General features: G+C 49.8%; 1 protein-coding gene across 1 annotated transcript in view; it reads left to right on the forward strand.

Moving 5' to 3' along the window:
• The window catches only part of LOC143514954 (ankyrin repeat and sterile alpha motif domain-containing protein 1B-like), a 53,697-nt gene extending 35,333 nt beyond the window's left edge, over window positions 1-18,364 (forward strand). The window contains 7 exon segments of the mRNA XM_077006783.1: window positions 1-108; window positions 1,653-1,778; window positions 3,942-4,013; window positions 11,502-11,588; window positions 11,786-11,923; window positions 12,063-12,230; window positions 15,749-18,364. The exon segment at window positions 1-108 is cut by the window's left edge and continues 57 nt beyond it. Coding sequence (XP_076862898.1) covers window positions 1-108; window positions 1,653-1,778; window positions 3,942-4,013; window positions 11,502-11,588; window positions 11,786-11,923; window positions 12,063-12,230; window positions 15,749-15,862 — 813 coding nt within the window. The 3' untranslated portion in view covers window positions 15,863-18,364.
• The last annotated feature ends 1,075 nt before the right edge of the window (window positions 18,365-19,439 follow it).

A 19,439-nucleotide genomic window follows, 5' to 3' on the forward strand; every position in this document is an offset into this window, starting at 1 on the left:
GTCCAACACCTCATCATGCAGGCCGACGCCAGACGCAGACGCAATGACAGCTACTTCGAGGATGTCCCGCGCTCCAAACTGGAGAGGCAAATGGCTCAAGTCAGCATGGTGAGTGCACACTCCCTAGTCAAGTCAGCATGGTAAGTGCACACTCCCTAGTCAAGTCAGCATGGTGAGTGCACACTCCCTAGTCAAGTCAGCATGGTGAGTCTACACTCCCTAATGAAGTCTGAATGGGGAGTCTATACTTCCTAGTCAAGTCAGCATGATGAGTCTACACTCCCTAGTGAAGTCAGCATGGTGAGTCTATACTACCTAGTGAAGTCTGCATGGTGAGTCTATACTCCCTAGTGAAGTCAGCATGGTGAGTCCACACTCCCTAGTGAAGTCTGCATGGTGAGTCTATACTCCCTAGTGAAGTCCGCATGGTGAGTCTATACTCCCTAGTGAAGTCCGCATGGTGAGTCTATACTCCCTAGTGAAGTCCGCATGGTGAGTCCACACTCCCTAGTCAAGTCAGCATGGTGAGTCTATACTCCCTAGTGAAGTCAGCAAAGTCATTCTATACTCCCTAGTGAAGCAGTTCACACTGTGGCAAAGGGCTTGTTAATGTCAGAGGCATCAATGATATCAGGCTTAACGATTTATATGGATGCAGCTAGAGATATGACAGCATTTTCTGTTTGATGCTGTAGGTAGGTCTGTATGTAGGTCTATATGTAGGTATGTATGTAGGCCTGTACAACCAGCATGCATGGGACATGGCACAGAGGGGATGTGATGTATTAGAGTACAGAACTGAACTACAGAAGTGTGGGAGAGACCATGCCTAAACCTCATACCTAAAACTCATACCTAGACCTCATACCTAGACCTCATACCTAGACCTCATACCTAAACCTCATACCTAGACCTCATACCTAAACCTCATACCTAGACCTCATACCTAAACCTCATACCTAGACCTCATACCTAGACCTCATACCTAGACCTCATGCCTAGACCTCATACCTAGACCTCATACCTAAACCTCATACCTAGACATCATACCTAGACCTCATACCTAGACCTTATGCCTAGACCTCATGCCTAAACCTCATACCTAGACCTCATACCTAGACCTCATACCTAGACCTCATACCTAAACCTCATACCTAGACCTCATGCCTAGACCTCCTTTTTCATCCCCTGGTGAATCTAACACCCCCCCCCCTCCCCCAGTTCTCTGTGTGTGTGTGTGTGTGTGTGTGTGTGTGTGTGTGTGTGTGTGTGTGTGTGTGTGTGTGTGTGTGTGTGTGTGTGTGTGTGTGTGTGTGCTTAACCTGAGCTGCCCCTTGATCTTTTATGGAAACCTTCCTACTGGTTGATCTCACTCGTGTGTGCTTAACCCCCAAGTTTATATCCATCTCTGTGTATCAGAGGGATTCATGTGAATGAACTGAGTCATTGCACTCTAAAGCATAATGACTGGGGATAAATAACACCTCTCTGTTTCTCTCTCTCTCTCTCTGTCTATCTCTGTATCAGACACTCCAGCTTAGCTGATGTCTGCAGGCAGAAGTGTGTGATCGGTTTTGCTTTCAGCTTATTTTTAGGTGACGAGCGTGCTCACAGGGTTGTGGCTAACACGTGTCATGTCTCCTCTTCTCCAGCAGGGGGAGTGGTGTGAGCCCATCACTCTGCGGCCCCCCAACGAGGCCACGTCGTCCACGCCTGTCCAGTACTGGCAGCACCACCCGGAAAAGCTCATATTTCAGTCATGCGACTATGAGGCCTATGTAAGTGTGTGTGTTTGTGTGTGTGTGTGTGTGTGTGTGTGTGTGTGTGTGTGTGTGTGTGTGTGTGTGTGTGTGTGTGTGGGTGTGTGCTGTCTTGTCTCTAAGTATAATATGCAATAGGTTTCTTTGGTTTGCTGGATGTCTACTTGCTGTCCTATCCTGAAGTCGCAGTGCAAGGCCACAGACTTTACACACTGCTGGGTCGCTCAGAGCCGCTGTTGTCTTGTAAAGCTGTATATAGCTGTTATAAACCAAGTCATTTTGCCCCACAACCATGAGGCACTGAAATGAAGTGAAATGGGGTTGAATAACGTTGTTTGTTTGTTTGTTTGAATTTAGGTTTGCAGTTTAATCCCAAATTGAAATGATCATAAACTCTAATGTTTCACATCACTTCTGTGTACCTCTGTGTACTTAAGAAATGTGATAGCAATAATAAAAGACCTTCCAGAAGTGCACATGCATGCACGCGCATGCACACACACATACACAGACACACACATACACAGACACACACATACACAGACACACACACACACACACACACACACACACACACCCACACACACACACACACACTGGTCTACAGAATGAAGCAATATTCTAAGAGTTGTTAAATACCTACAGTATTTTACAGACTTGTCTCTCTTATAAATGTAGATTTAGATAACTAGCTGGCTAACTATGAGAGGGTCAGAGAAAGAGAAGCAGAAAGCGAGAGGGAGATAAAGAAATGTGAAGAGTCTTTGGTTATTCAGGGGGCAATAACAGTGTTTCTCTCTTCACTTCAGTGACGGTCTGCTTTCCAGCTTCTCCGCATCCTGGAGTAATTTTAGCTAGAGGTTACATAAAGCTGCTCTGTTACCTAGCAACAGCCCTGTAAATCTGATTGGTATATCTGCTAGCGAGGAAAAAAAGCAATGTCGGATATTCGTAGAATAAGCCAGTATTGCTCTCATGTAAATTTGATTGGCCCTGGTAGGGCCCGGTAGATTATCTGATTGGCAGCCGTAGCAGACAGATCTCTAAAGGAAAGATGAAGCAAGTGATGAGAAGAGCACAGAAGGTCTCACCAGCAGAAGGATGAATTCTTCAAAACACTATCACCATTTATTTACTGTAACTGTCCTGGTGTTTATTACTGTGGCTTTAAGGGTCATTGGAAGGATAGAAAAAGCCTGGAGCCAGGGAGATTGTGTGTGTGTGTGTGTGTGTGTGTGTGTGTGTGTGTGTGTGTGTGTGTGTGTGTGTGTGTGTGTGTGTGTGTGTGCGTACCACAGCCGTAAAATTGTCAGGACAGCATTGGTTAGGGCCCACACAGAAGACCCACCCCATGCTGGCAGGAGCCTCCTGTGTCTCCGCAAACACCATTTTAATCTCATCAGGTTCCATTTATTGATCTCAACAGCCTCAAGCCCCTCAATCTGACAGCTGCTGTTTCCAGAGAGAGAGAGAGAGAGAGAGAGAGAGAGAGGTAGAGAAAAAGACTGAGAGAAAGAGAGAGAAAGAACAGGAGAAAGAGGGAGAAAGAGGGAGGCTCTGCTGTTCTAAACCACTGTTCTGAGTGCTTTATTCCCACAAACCCTTTCTTTATTAAATCAGTACCCCCACAGCGCTGTCCTTACATAACTGTCTCTCTCTCTCCCTCTCTCTCCCTCTCTCTCTCTACCTCGGTCTCTCACAAACATTAGTCTGATGTAAACCATGAACTGCTACCTCCCAAGGTTGTCTTTCTTCTCCCTCACTCACCATGTTAGCGAGCGCCTACACGCTGTCCCAGTCTCCCTCCATCTCTCTCTGCTCTCACACGCTCTCGTCTGGACCACACGTCCTCACAACTTCCCCTGCTCTATTTCTTTCCAACACTGAAAAACTCCACTCAGGGCAAAATCACAGAATCACGTTGCCCACACAGTACAAATGCAAAACAAACAAACAAACAACTAACACACACCATATGACCAGTGGTCACAGACTTTCAGGCTAAAATTACCAGTAAGTACCTGATTGGGCCGATGTAATGAAAACATTCAAGTTGAGACTGTTCAGACAAATGTTTACTTGACAGGTATGGAGACTAAACAGGGATGTAAAGTTAAGTTATGTAGCCTGGGTTTGGGGTGAGTTGACTAATCTAGCTTGTGTTGTCGTCGTGTGTTGCAGTACCTGGGCTCCATGTTGGTGAAGGAGCTGAGAGGAACAGAGTCCACACAGGACGCCTGCGCAAAAATGAGGGTAAGACTCCACGTTTAAGACAGAGACAGCAGCATCTCTGGTACTGGTCTAGCCAGTTCTGGTCTGTCCAGGGGTCCGTAGAGTTAGAACGCTCAGTGGCATCAGTAAGGCTCTGGGATAAAGCACTCTGTCATTGGGCAGGATGGACCAGAGTGGTGGTGGTGTGGTGTAGGAGTGGTGTGGTGTAGGAATGGTGTGGTGTAGGAGTGTAGGTGTTGTGGTGTAGGAGTAGTGTGGTGTAGGAGTGGTGTTGTGGTGTAGGAGTGATGTGGTGTAGGAGTGGTGCGGTGTAGGAGTGGTGATGTGTAGGAGTGGTGATGTGTAGGAGTGGTGTGGTGTAACAGTGGTGGTGATGTGTAGGAGTGGTGATGTGTAGGAGTGGTGTGGTGTAGGAGTGGTGGTGTGTAGGAGTGGTGATGTGTAGGAGTGGTGTGGTGTAGGAGTAGTGTGGTGTAGGAGTGGTGATGTGTAGGAGTGGTGTGGTGTAGGAGTGGTGTGGTGTAGGAATGGTGTGGTGTAGGAGTGATGTGGTGTAACAGTGGTGGTGTGTAGGAGTGGTGTGGTGTAGGAGTGGTGTGGTGTAGGAGTGGTGTGGTGTAACAGTGGTGGTGTGTAGGAGTGGTGATGTGTAGAAGTGGTGTGGTGTAGGAGTGGTGTGGTGTAGGAGTGGTGATGTGTAGGAGTGGTGTGGTGTAGGAGTGGTGTGGTGTAGGAGTGGTGTGGTGTAACAGTGGTGGTGTGTAGGAGTGGTGATGTGTAGGAGTGGTGTGGTGTAGGAGTGGTGTGGTGTAGGAGTGGTGGTGTGTAGGAGTGGTGTGGTGTAGGAGTGGTGGTGTGTAGGAGTGGTGTGGTGTAGGAGTGGTGTGGTGTAACAGTGGTGGTGTGTAGGAGTGGTGATGTGTAGGAGTGGTGATGTGTAGGAGTGGTGTGGTGTAGGAGTGGTGTGGTGTAGGAGTGGTGTGGTGTAACAGTGGTGTGGTGTGTAGGAGTGGTGTGGTGTAGGAGTGGTGTGGTGTAGGAGTGGTGGTGTGTAGGAGTAGTGTGGTGTAGGAGTGGTGATGTGTAGGAGTGGTGTGGTGTAGGAGTGTTGTGGTGTAGGAGTGGTGTGGTGTAGGAGTGGTGTGGTGTAGGAGTGGTGATGTGTAGGAGTGGTGTGGTGTAGGAGTGGTGTGGTGTAGGAGTGGTGTGGTGTGGTGTAGGAGTGGTGATGTGTAGGAGTGGTGTGGTGTAGGAGTGGTGTGGTGTAGGAGTGGTGATGTGTAGGAGTGGTGATGTGTAGGAGTGGTGTGGTGTAGGAGTGGTGTGGTGTAACAGTGGTGGTGTGTAGGAGTGGTGATGTGTAGGAGTGGTGTGGTGTAGGAGTGGTGGTGTGTAGGAGTAGTGTGGTGTAGGAGTGGTGATGTGTAGGAGTGGTGTGGTGTAGGAGTGGTGTGGTGTAGGAGTGGTGTGGTGTAGGAGTGGTGATGTGTAGGAGTGGTGTGGTGTAGGAGTGTTGTGGTGTAGGAGTGGTGTGGTGTAGGAGTGGTGTGGTGTAGGAGTGGTGATGTGTAGGAGTGGTGATGTGTAGGAGTGGTGGTGTGTAGGAGTGGTGTGGTGTAGGAGTGGTGTGGTGTAACAGTGGTGGTGTGTAGGAGTGGTGTGGTGTAGGAGTGGTGTGGTGTAGGAGTGGTGTGGTGTAGGAGTAGTGTGGTGTAGGAGTGGTGTGGTGTAGGAGTGGTGTGGTGTAGGAGTGGTGTGGTGTAGGAGTGGTGATGTGTAGGAGTGGTGATGTGTAGGAGTGGTGTGGTGTAACAGTGGTGGTGTGTAGGAGTGGTGTGGTGTAACAGTGGTGGTGTGTAGGAGTGGTGTGGTGTAACAGTGGTGGTGTGTAGGAGTGGTGTGGTGTAACAGTGGTGGTGTGTAGGAGTGGTGTGGTGTAACAGTGGTGGTGTGTAGGAGTGGTGTGGTGTAACAGTGGTGTGGTGTAGGAGTGGTGTGGTGTAACAGTGGTGGTGTGTAGGAGTGGTGTGGTGTAGGAGTGGTGGTGTGTAGGAGTGGTGTGGTGTAGGAGTGGTGGTGTGTAGGAGTGATGTGGTGTAACAGTGGTGGTGTGTAGGAGTGGTGATGTGTAGGAGTGGTGGTGTGTAGGAGTGATGTGGTGTAACAGTGGTGATGTGTAGGAGTGGTGATGTGTAGGAGTGGTGGTGTGTAGGAGTGGTGTGGTGTAGGAGTGGTGGTGTGTAGGAGTGGTGATGTGTAGGAGTGGTGTGGTGTAGGAGTAGTGTGGTGTAGGAGTGGTGATGTGTAGGAGTGGTGGTGTGTAGGAGTGGTGTGGTGTAGGAGTGGTGTGGTGTAGGAATGGTGTGGTGTAGGAGTGATGTGGTGTAACAGTGGTGGTGTGTAGGAGTGGTGTTGTGGTGTAGGAGTGGTGATGTGTAGGAGTGGTGTGGTGTAACAGTGGTGGTGTGTAGGAGTGGTGATGTGTAGGAGTGGTGTGGTGTAGGAGTGGTGTGGTGTAGGAGTGGTGTGGTGTAGGAGTGGTGTGGTGTAACAGTGGTGGTGTGTAGGAGTGGTGATGTGTAGGAGTGGTGTGGTGTAGGAGTGGTGTGGTGTAGGAGTGGTGGTGTGTAGGAGTGGTGTGGTGTAGGAGTGGTGGTGTGTAGGAGTGGTGTGGTGTAGGAGTGGTGTGGTGTAACAGTGGTGGTGTGTAGGAGTGGTGATGTGTAGGAGTGGTGATGTGTAGGAGTGGTGTGGTGTAGGAGTGGTGTGGTGTAACAGTGGTGTGGTGTGTAGGAGTGGTGTGGTGTAGGAATGGTGTGGTGTAGGAGTGGTGGTGTGTAGGAGTAGTGTGGTGTAGGAGTGGTGATGTGTAGGAGTGGTGTGGTGTAGGAGTGTTGTGGTGTAGGAGTGGTGTGGTGTAGGAGTGGTGATGTGTAGGAGTGGTGTGGTGTAGGAGTGGTGTGGTGTAGGAGTGGTGTGGTGTAGGAGTGGTGATGTGTAGGAGTGGTGTGGTGTAGGAGTGGTGTGGTGTAGGAGTGGTGATGTGTAGGAGTGGTGTGGTGTAGGAGTGGTGTGGTGTAGGAGTGGTGATGTGTAGGAGTGGTGATGTGTAGGAGTGGTGGTGTGTAGGAGTGGTGTGGTGTAGGAGTGGTGTGGTGTAACAGTGGTGGTGTGTAGGAGTGGTGTGGTGTAGGAGTGGTGTGGTGTAGGAGTGGTGTGGTGTAGGAGTGGTGTGGTGTAGGAGTAGTGTGGTGTAGGAGTGGTGATGTGTAGGAGTGGTGTGGTGTAGGAGTGGTGATGTGTAGGAGTGGTGATGTGTAGGAGTGGTGTGGTGTAGGAGTGGTGTGGTGTAGGAGTGGTGGTGTGTAGGAGTGGTGTGGTGTAGGAGTGGTGTGGTGTAGGAGTGGTGGTGTGTAGGAGTGGTGATGTGTAGGAGTGGTGTGGTGTAACAGTGGTGGTGTGTAGGAGTGGTGTGGTGTAACAGTGGTGGTGTGTAGGAGTGGTGTTGTGGTGTAGGAGTGGTGTGGTGTAGGAGTGGTGATGTGTAGGAGTGGTGATGTGTAGGAGTGGTGTGGTGTAGGAGTGGTGGTGTGTAGGAGTGGTGTGGTGTAGGAGTGGTGTGGTGTAACAGTGGTGGTGTGTAGGAGTGGTGTGGTGTAACAGTGGTGGTGTGTAGGAGTGGTGTGGTGTAACAGTGGTGGTGTGTAGGAGTGGTGTGGTGTAACAGTGGTGGTGTGTAGGAGTGGTGTGGTGTAACAGTGGTGTGGTGTAGGAGTGGTGTGGTGTAACAGTGGTGGTGTGTAGGAGTGGTGTGGTGTAGGAGTGGTGATGTGTAGGAGTGGTGGTGTGTAGGAGTGGTGTGGTGTAGGAGTGGTGGTGTGTAGGAGTGATGTGGTGTAACAGTGGTGGTGTGTAGGAGTGGTGATGTGTAGGAGTGGTGATGTGTAGGAGTGGTGGTGTGTAGGAGTGATGTGGTGTAACAGTGGTGATGTGTAGGAGTGGTGATGTGTAGGAGTGGTGGTGTGTAGGAGTGGTGTGGTGTAGGAGTGGTGGTGTGTAGGAGTGGTGATGTGTAGGAGGGGTGTGGTGTAGGAGTAGTGTGGTGTAGGAGTGGTGATGTGTAGGAGTGGTGGTGTGTAGGAGTGGTGTGGTGTAGGAGTGGTGTGGTGTAGGAATGGTGTGGTGTAGGAGTGATGTGGTGTAACAGTGGTGGTGTGTAGGAGTGGTGTTGTGGTGTAGGAGTGGTGATGTGTAGGAGTGGTGTGGTGTAACAGTGGTGGTGTGTAGGAGTGGTGATGTGTAGGAGTGGTGTGGTGTAGGAGTGGTGTGGTGTAGGAGTGGTGATGTGTAGGAGTGGTGTGGTGTAGGAGTGGTGTGGTGTAGGAGTGGTGTGGTGTAACAGTGGTGTGGTGTGTAGGAGTGGTGTGGTGTAGGAGTGGTGTGGTGTAGGAGTGGTGTGGTGTAGGAGTGATGTGGTGTAGGAGTGGTGTGGTGTAGGAGTGGTGTGGTGTAGGAGTGGTGTGGTGTAGGAGTGGTGATGTGTAGGAGTGGTGTGGTGTAACAGTGGTGGTGTGTAGGAGTGGTGTGGTGTAACAGTGGTGGTGTGTAGGAGTGGTGTTGTGGTGTAGGAGTGGTGTGGTGTAGGAGTGGTGATGTGTAGGAGTGGTGATGTGTAGGAGTGGTGTGGTGTAGGAGTGGTGTGGTGTAACAGTGGTGGTGTGTAGGAGTGGTGATGTGTAGGAGTGGTGTGGTGTAGGAGTTGTGTGGTGTAGGAGTGGTGTGGTGTAACAGTGGTGGTGTGTAGGAGTGGTGTGGTGTAGGAGTGGTGATGTGTAGGAGTGGTGGTGTGTAGGAGTGGTGTGGTGTAGGAGTGGTGGTGTGTAGGAGTGATGTGGTGTAACAGTGGTGGTGTGTAGGAGTGGTGATGTGTAGGAGTGGTGTGGTGTAGGAGTGTAGGTGGTGTGGTGTACAGTGTCCTCTGGTTACCCTTCACCTGCAAATGCTCTCTCTCTCTCTCTCTCTCTCTCTCTCTCTCTCTCTTTCTTTCTTTCTCTTTCTCTCTTTCTCTCTCTCTTTCCTTTTCTCCTTTACCCTATCACTTGGGCCTCATACATATACCATGACCTGTCCCATGCATTCTTTCCCATACATCATGAGTTTCATCAGTCTGCACCACAGTTTTTGTATTCATATCATATACCATCTTTGCTCTCTGGCTCTCTCAATCTCTCTGGCTCTCTCTCCCACACACTCTTTCTCTCTTTCTCTTTTTAACACTGAAGATTTAGACAGGTGCAGGGCATAAATGCTGACCAAGAGAAAAGATGTAAAAATAATTTAGCCTCAAATCTGTCAGCCATGCTGGAGTGATGCAGGATGTTGCTGTAACTAGTTCTAACCACACTGCTCAAAGTCACATTTGCATATTCAATAAATATTGTTTTATTTTAGATTATTTATAGTATCTTTGTTGTGTTTTGGTAGCTGTTATGTATTGGTAGCTATCCAATGTGTATGTAGTTTATAGGTGCTGTAGTGTGTTGGGTGTAGGGGGTTTATAGGTGCTGTAGTGTGTTGGGTGTACGTGGTTTATAGGTGCTGTAGTGTGTTGGGTGTAGGGGGTTTATAGGTGCTGTAGTGTGTTGGGTGTAGGGGGTTTATAGGCGCTGTAGTGTGTTGGGTGTAGGGGGTTTATAGATGCTGTAGTGTGTTTGGTGTAGGGGGTTTATAGGCGCTGTAGTGTGTTGGGTGTAGGGGGTTTATAGATGCTGTAGTGTGTTTGGTGTAGGGGGTTTATAGGCGCTGTAGTGTGTTTGATGTAGGGGGTTTATAGGCGCTGTAATGTGTTGGGTGTAGGGGGTTTATAGGCGCTGTAGTGTGTTGGGTGTAGGGGGTTTATAGGCACTGTAGTGTGTTGGGTGTAGGGGGTTTATAGATGCTGTAGTGTGTTGGGTGTAGGGGGTTTATAGGCGCTGTAGTGTGTTGGGTGTAGGGGGTTTATAGGCGCTGTAGTGTGTTTGGTGTAGGGGGTTTATAGGCGCTGTAGTGTGTTGGGTGTAGGGGGTTTATAGGCGCTGTAGTGTGTTGGGTGTAGGGGGTTTATAGGCGCTGTAGTGTGTTGGGTGTAGGGGGTTTATAGATGCTGTAGTGTGTTTGGTGTAGGGGGTTTATAGGCGCTGTAGTGTGTTGGGTGTAGGGGGTTTATAGGCGCTGTAGTGTGTTGGGTGTAGGGGGTTTATAGATGCTGTAGTGTGTTTGGTGTAGGGGGTTTATAGGTGCTGTAGTGTGTTGGGTGTAGGGGGTTTATAGATGCTGTAGTGTGTTTGGTGTAGGGGGTTTATAGGCGCTGTAGTGTGTTTGGTGTAGGGGGTTTATAGGCGCTGTAATGTGTTGGGTGTATGGGGTTTATAGGCGCTGTAGTGTGTTGGGTGTAGGGGGTTTATAGGCGCTGTAGTGTGTTGGGTGTAGGGGGTTTATAGATGCTGTAGTGTGTTTGGTGTAGGGGGTTTATAGGCGCTGTAGTGTGTTGGGTGTAGGGGGTTTATAGGCGCTGTAGTGTGTTGGGTGTAGGGGGTTTATAGATGCTGTAGTGTGTTTGGTGTAGGGGGTTTATAGGCGCTGTAGTGTGTTGGGTGTAGGGGGTTTATAGATGCTGTAGTGTGTTTGGTGTAGGGGGTTTATAGGCGCTGTAGTGTGTTTGGTGTAGGGGGTTTATAGGCGCTGTAATGTGTTGGGTGTAGGGGGTTTATAGGCGCTGTAGTGTGTTGGGTGTAGGGGGTTTATAGGCACTGTAGTGTGTTGAGTGTAGGGGGTTTATAGGTGCTGTAGTGTGTTGGGAGTAGGGGGTTTATAGATGCTGTAGTGTGTTGGGTGTAGGGGGTTTATAGGCGCTGTAGTGTGTTGGGTGTAGGGGGTTTATAGGCGCTGTAGTGTGTTTGGTGTAGGGGGTTTATAGGCGCTGTAGTGTGTTGAGTGTAGGGGGTTTATAGGCGCTGTAGTGTGTTTGGTGTAGGGGGTTTATAGGCGCTGTAGTGTGTTGGGTGTAGGGGGTTTATAGGCACTGTAGTGTGTTGGGTGTAGGGGGTTTATAGGCGCTGTAGTGTGTTGGGTGTAGGGGGTTTATAGATGCTGTAGTGTGTTTGGTGTAGGGGGTTTATAGGCGCTGTAGTGTGTTGGGTGTAGAGGGTTTATAGGCGCTGTAGTGTGTTGGGTGTAGGGGGTTTATAGATGCTGTAGTGTGTTTGGTGTAGGGGGTTTATAGGCGCTGTAGTGTGTTGGGTGTAGGGGGTTTATAGATGCTGTAGTGTGTTTGGTGTAGGGGGTTTATAGGCGCTGTAGTGTGTTTGGTGTAGGGGGTTTATAGGCGCTGTAGTGTGTTGGGTGTAGGGGGTTTATAGGCGCTGTAGTGTGTTGGGTGTAGGGGGTTTATAGGCACTGTAGTCTGTTGGGTGTAGGGGGTTTATAGGTTGTGTTGGCGACTCTGTCATGATCTGTTCTCTGTTCTGTAAGAAGTCTACAGAACAGATGAAGAAAGTCCCTACCATCGTCCTCTCTGTGTCATATAAGGGAGTCAAATTCATCGATGCTACTAACAAGGTGAGGGAGTGCCTTCCATTACAATAATGAATAATGTTCAGAATGTATCATCTTATATCAGATATAACACCAAAGCCAGTGGGCTCGATCTAATTAGAATTATGTAATCCTCTCCCTTTATCTCTCGATGTGTGTGTGTGTGTGTGTGTGTGTGTGTGTGTGTGTGTGTGTGTGTGTGTCTGACTGTATCTCTGTAGAACATCATAGCTGAGCATGAGATTAGAAACATCTCGTGTGCTGCACAAGATCCAGAGGACCTCTCCACATTTGCTTACATCACCAAAGACCTGAAGTCCAGCCACCACTACTGCCATGTGTTTACAGCCTTCGATGTGGTAAGTATCTCTTTCACACACAAACACAAACACACACCTCTTTCACTTGTGCACATGTAATGGTACCTGTACCTGTAATGGCTGACCTGTAATGGCATTTTCGTGCATGTTGATCCATGTGTCCCATGTGTGTGGGCAGAATCTGGCCTATGAGATCATCTTGACTCTGGGCCAGGCCTTCGAGGTGGCCTACCAGCTGGCCCTGCAGGCCAGGAAAGGAGGCCATGGCTCCTCCACGCTGCCAGAGAGCTTCGACAGCAAGCCCTCCAAGCCCATCCCCAAACCTCGCTCCAACATTCGCAAATCTGTGAGTTCTGAACACAACGCTTTCACCCCCACACCCCTGCACCCCCGCATCCCTCCACACCCCCGCACCCTCACCCCCTCTCACCCCCGCACCCCTCCACACCCCGCACCCTCACCCCCTCTCACCCCCACACCCCCGCACCCCTCCACACCCCCGCACCCTCACCCCCGCACACCCACACCCCTACAATCCCCCAGAATCCCACACCCCGTCACCCTCACATATCCCTCACCCCCACACCCCTCCACACCCTCACACCCTCCACACCCCCGCACCCTCACCCCCTCTCACCCCCGCACACCCACACCCCTACAATCCCCCAGAATCCCCCACACCCCCACACCCCTCCACACCCTCACTCCCTCCACACCCCCTCACCCCCGCACCCCTCCACACCCCCGCACCCCTGCCTACGCCGTCTCCTCTCGTCCAAACAAACCCACCACTGCCTGTCCATCTTCTCTGCTCTCACCCACAAACACACACACACACACACACCCACAAACACCAAACACACACACACACACACACACACACACACACACACACACACACACACACACATCGTGCTTGATCTGCTCAGACTCCAGATGTATCCGAGGAGAAAGTGTCCCGCTGAGTTGTTCAAGTGTCGGCGTGGTGCTGGAAGCCTTCCCTCACTGTCATGTTCTCCTCCATCTTGGTTTGTCTTGCATGCTGGTTTGTTTTCGTGCATCATGTAAGGTGAAATGCAGAGAAGAGATGTCTACAAAAATCTAAACCTAAAGATATTTTGAGTGTGTGTGTGTGGTGGTGGTGGAGGGGAGGAGGGTATGGGGGGGGACACGGCCCCCTTTCTCTTTTGTGGGAGCTGGCTGAGAGCTGAGTGTTTGACTTTGGAGTGCAGCAGCATTTTCTCAGCCCAGCCAGGCCTTCTGTCCGCCATCTATGCCTGCCCCAGACCCCATACCCCATACCCAATACCTCATACCCCATACCCCAGACCCCATACTCCATATCCCAGACCCCATACTCCATACCCCATACTCCATACCCCATACCCCATACCCCAGACCCCATACTCCAGACCCCATACTCCATACCCCATACTCCATACCCCATACTCCATACCCCATACCCCATACTCCATACACCATACTCCACACCCCAGACCCCATACTCCATACCCCAGACCCCATACTCCATACCCCAGACCCCATACTCCACTCCCCAGACCCCATACTCCATACCCCAGACCCTATACTCCACACCCCAGACCCCATACTCCATACCCCATACTCCACACCCCAGACCCCATACTCCATACCCCAGACCCCATACTCCATACCCCAGACCCCATACTCCACACCCCAGACCCCATATTCCATACCCTAGACCCCATACTCCATACCCCAGACCCCATACTCCATACCCCATACTCCATACCCCAGACCCCATACTCCACACCCCAGACCCCATATTCCATACCCTAGACCCCAGGCCCCAGACCCTGCTGGCAGCCACAGATCCCATGCCATCTCCCTCCATCCACCGAGTACAAGCAGATCCCGAGCAAGACCCAGATATCACATGATGCGTTTGATTTGACTGGAATATCTGTCTCCGGTGTGCTCTTAGGGGGTAGCGTTCTCCATTACAGACACAGCTAGGGTTAGGGATCCACTGGGAGCGCATGTGCAGCCTATCAGACGGGGCAGGTGTTGCTGAGGGGGGGGGGCACTGTGGGGAGGAGGGGGCGGGGCAGGTTGGGGAACAGCTCCCGCTGAAGCGCTGTGCTTTGACAGTGGCGTGTCGAAGCCCCCCCCCCCTGCTCCCTCACTCTGTGCATGTGCTGAGTGTTAATGCACTAAATAATAAATTATCACGTGTAATGTGATCTGCTTAGTACATTAACCATGTGATGCTTCCCCCGTGGCTGTGTTTGTGTGTGTGTATGTGTGTGTGTGTGTTTCTGCACACAAGGACAGCGGCCACTCTAATAGAGTTTATTGATTTTCCTGAGAGGCAAGATGAAGTGGACGTTATACTACACACTCATCTTCTCATCCATATAAATTACTTACGATAACCCTCATCCTTTTAGAATCCATCCTCTCTGTGTGTCTTTCTTGTGTAACCCTGCTCCTCCCTGAGCCTCCATATATGTGTGTGTGTGTGTGTGTGTGTGTGTGTGTGTGCGTGTGTGTGTGCGAGTGCGTGCGTGCACCGCCACACATGGGCGTGTCAGAGCCTTTCCGTGTCAGAGCCTTTCCGTGTCGAGCGGACTCTCTGACCTCTGTGACCTCTGTGTTCCGCCCCTAGGTCATGTCCCCCTCTACCCGCTGGTCCCTGGGGCACATACATACCCCGCGCCGGCCTCCTCTCCACCCTCCTACCTCCCGACTCCTCCTCCTCCATCCACACAAATTTCAGGTCTCCTTGCATTTTCCTTTCCTCCGGTCTCTCCACCTCCCATCCCGTCTGGTCTCTCCACCTCCCATCCCGTCTGGTCTCTCCACCTCCCATCCCGTCTGGTCTCTCCACCTCCCATCCCGTCTGGTCTCTCCACCTCCCATCCCGTCTGGTCTCTCCACCTCCCATCCCGTCTCTTCCGTATGTCTCCCACGTTTGGCCTCACATATCCCCGGCTACCGTGTTCGACTGGGTCCACTTAGTGGCGTGCAAACTGCATTGCCTCTTCACGCCACCATTTTTGCGTATCTGTGTGACTCCTCGTTGATGTGTATGTGTGTGTGTATGTGTGTGTGTGTGTGTGTGTGTGTGTGTGTGTGTGTGTGTGTGTGTGTGTGTGTGTGTGTGTGTGTGTGTGTGTGCACGCTGTCCGGCACTTGACCACTCTGCAGCGTCCCATACAGCCCAGAGACGCAGCATCATCAATGATCTCATACAAAGGCACCTGTGGGAATCTTTTTCATGAAGGTTACAAGGTTATGTGAGTTTAGTCAGAGGTGTGTGAGCCTGTGTGTGTATGTGTGCCTGTGTGTGTGTTATTCTGAGTTAATCAGTAATCAGGCAGCATGAGGGGTTATTTTACACTGTTATTGCTCCACATGGAAGAAGCAGATAGAGAAACAAAGGTCCAGAGGAACAGGCCACTGTGTGTGCGCGTGTCTGTGTGTTGTTCCTGTAGATAAGCTCATTCTTGAGCGAAGTGTGAAGTGCTGAGCGGAATGAACGTCTGGCACCATGGATACAAGGAGAGCAATGGGATTGGTCAATAGAGCTGATGTAGTTGTAAGGTAGTTTTGCCAGTAGTGGTAGAACGGACTATTTAGCAAAGGGGTGGTGAGCGTTATGTTTTCATTTACAGCTGTAAAGAGCAGTTGCTTTTATCAAACTGAAGAAAGTTTCTGTGTTTCTGAACGACAAAGAGCTTTCCCTCAGTTTTTGCTGTGCGAGTCAGTGTTTGTGTGGATAATAAATCACCCTACTCTGTCCTTAAATCCCTCAACAACACTTATTTATTCCTGTTGCTCTGGCTCCGTCTGACCTGCGGTCTCACTCCTGTCTCTACGCAGATGGAGCAGCCCTCGATGGACCAGAAGGGCCATGGGAACGTCCCCTGGATAGTGGAGCCGGGACAGGAGGCCAAGAGAGGAGTCAACACCAAGTATGAGACCACTATTTTCTAATATACCCCCACTGTCCACTCCTGTGTGTGTGCCTTTCAGAGAGCGCCCTCTAGAGGCCCCCCACGGAGCCACGGGCCCAGTGACCTGTGACACGCCCGCGTCTCTCCGCCCGGTCCAGCCCGCCCGTTTACCGTGGCCTCTGCATGATGTCGCTGCCGCTCTCCCTCTCTCCCTCTCTCTCTCTCACTTCCTCTCTCTCTCTCTCTCTCTTTCTCTCTCCCTCCCTCTCTCTCGCGCTCCCCCTCTGGCTGAAGTTCTGTGGCTCTGTACGGGAAGGTCACGCTCAGCCTTCGGGCTGACACATTCCGTGTCAGACCCGTCACTCCGCTCTCCGCTGTGGGTTTTTTCCTCCCTTTTTTTTGCTCTCTCCTCCGTTACACTCATTCCTTCGGGAGGCAGCTGCCCAGCACACACCCCCTCCCCACCGCAAACGACATACACACACACACACACACACAAACACACACAACCTCCCCACCGCCAACGATAAACACACACACACACACCCTAAACCCTCTCGACTGCTTGAATGACAACTTTAAAACCGTAATGCTGCTGCAAGTTTGTACCTAGCATGAGGGGCAGTTAGCCGCTGAGGGGTCGGAGCTGGGAACACGAGGGGCTGTTGAGCTGGCCACTCTGTGCAGCAAGGGTAGGAACGCTGATCGGATTCCACTTAAGGACATTTTGCTTGTGTGTTATGTAGCAAAATTTTGATTTAAAAAAGAACGCTTGACAGAAATAAGTCTCATATTTCACTTCCTTTATTTTGGATATTTTTTTTTCCTTTTGCAAATGTGTCCGGAATGGCCCTTATGGGGTTTGGCTTTCTCTAAACCGTGCTGGTGGTAACATCCGCGTTTTAAGTCGGGGTGTGCAGTCCGTCTCCACCCATCTCGCGACGAACAGCGTGTCGATACTGCATTTAAAGGAAGCTTCTTTTACGTGGAAGCATTTTCGAGCAACTTTTAACTATGAATGCTTTTGCTGTTTTTGGTTTGGGTTTGAATGCGAGTGGCCCTGAAGCAGGCACTTTGGCCTGTGCCGCTGGGCTCCGTGTTGGACTGTGAAGGGGGCATCTGACAGGGCTGTCTTCTTCTTCTTCTCTTTTTTATCTTTTTTTTTTCTTTTTTTTTTTTTTTTTTTTTTTTTTTTTTTGATGGACGCTTTGGATAAGTGATTTAATCTCATTCGCAGGGCAGTGCCGGACGCCCATGTCTATTACTGTGGAAATCAAAGAATGTAGCCAGCCCCTAACACGGACCCTCTCACACACACATTGCAAAAAGGACTACAAACATGGAGCCTAAAAGTGTCACTGGACTACAAAACTTGGCAGAGCCTCTCGCAAATGGACCTTTAAATTAAACGCGGCAAACAAAGGACTACTGGCACGGACCTGTTGGACTTTCATGGTGCGAACACACGCGCGTGCACACACTCTCCAACGGACCACAGAACGACGTGGATCTGTCGAGTTTGAACACACACTTTTCTGCATTGTACACAGGCCCCATCATGAGGGCTGGTGGACTATGTTGTGTGAGGGAGACAGTTGGGGGAAAGGCAAGTTGCTATGGCGATAGGACATACACCATGGTGACCCTGACACACTTATATTGCTTAGTTTATTAGTCCAGAATACTAGGGCATGTGGGGACTGGGGATGAACATGGACTTCCTGGTTTGCCATATTGTCATTTTTCAGTTGTTCTCATTAGTTTCCCTTCATTTTGTTTATGGTTGATGAAACGTTATGAATATTATGCACAATGTGAATGGATTTATTGCACTGGACAACCATGAAATTGACACGTCTCGTGCCAAACTCACTACAGAATTGTTGTTGACATGACTGACAATGCCATGCAGATCACTATTCATATTGGCAAAACATTTTACTGTTTAATAGAAGTCTATCTTGCCATATTCTAATTCTTAATCAACTATTATTATTATTAATTATTCTTATTAATGTGCAATTATTGTCTAATGTTGTCTTAATGTTACATTATTTTTATATGATATGTTGGGCTTGAGAATAATAGCCATCCTGAAAAAAGTATATTATTATTGTAGTAAACAGAGAAGGTGTGAATGGCTCCACTCCACTTTGCTTTCAGGTGAAAAGGACATTGTTTCTCATGGGGCTGAAACACAGACACAGATGTACTATTTTAACTCAGTGTAACTGTAGAAATTTTGCCACAGTTCTCTTGTAAATAAATATTTTGTTGATTCATTGTCCATACATGTAATGTAGTTTAAGATAAAAAAGAAGAAAATTAATAGCAGGAAAAAAAACAAAAACAGATATGACATCACACCGGTTGACATGGTACCAAATTCAAAAATGTTACTGTTAAAAGCGCTTGTATGAGAAGCGGATCTGCTAACATACATGTACATAGGCTTGGGCTTCCAACACTCCGGTTTTCTAAGTTTGGTCCTTATTTGTATCCTGGCGAAGCACATGGAATAAATCGGACTTGTATGACCATTCCCTGCTGTGTGGCCTCAGCTTCCTCCTTTGTGTTTGGGGGCGGGAACAGAGACGGCGGCGTGTCACGCAATCGACCGACAGACTCCGCCCACGCTGCTCTGCATGCACGTCCGGTCTGTGGCTCTGCAGTCTGTAGCAAAGCCGCTTCGTCCGCTCACCTGCAATACACCACAGACTTGTATGAAAGTAGGTTGCCTTACCGGGGTGTTCTGAAGCATTCTGTTTCAATGTAATGCACAATAAAGTTGATTACCAGGACCTTGGTCCAGGCTCCTGCTTGATCTCTGCGTGCCACCCGTATCGGCAGGTCCAGTGTGCAGCGCAGTGTGATGCCCGACTAGTGGCAGTGTTTCTGTGGGAGAACACCAGACAGGGAGATCAGACCGGGCTAGGAGACACCCGCCGTCCTCTGGATGTAGGACTACAGGCACGCGCGTGTGCTGTCGGGTGTGCCGTTGCGTGTGCCGTCGTGTGTGCCGTCGGGTGCGCTGTCAGGGCCACATCTGGGTGATATGAGGCGCAATGAAAGATGCAGCTAGTCTGTTCTTTCATCCCTCCCTGGCTGTCATGTGTCTGCTGATCATCCATGATCAGTGATATAACAGCATGACCACCGATGAAGAGCACCGAACAGAGGCTACAGCTGGACCGTATATCCCATAATGCCCCAAGAGGCCTAGTGGAGGGCAGTAGCAGTCTTTACACCTTCATTTGCATGAAACAGTTCAAGACTCATGGACCATTTGAAACATGTACACTGACCAAATTCCTCAAATCACTGTTCACTAGAGTCAGCAATCACTAAAAGCAGGAGAAGAAACCTAAGTCTTAAGACGTTATTAAAAATGTGCACAGATTGACAGACACATTTGCCACAAAGTCCTGTATGCCACAAAGTCCTGTATGCCACAGTCCTGCTTTGATGTGACCTTGTTACAAGGAACAAACAACAGCTCCTGGTTTAATGATCTTAGGATCCTCATATTGACAGATTGGCATGAACATCTTTTAAATCAATTCTACAGCTCAGTGGAAAGCAGTGAAGAGAAGCCAACACTGGAGCAATATTCTTCC

This window comes from Brachyhypopomus gauderio, chromosome 5 (assembly GCF_052324685.1).
Source record: "Brachyhypopomus gauderio isolate BG-103 chromosome 5, BGAUD_0.2, whole genome shotgun sequence".
Lineage (NCBI taxonomy): Eukaryota > Metazoa > Chordata > Actinopteri > Gymnotiformes > Hypopomidae > Brachyhypopomus > Brachyhypopomus gauderio.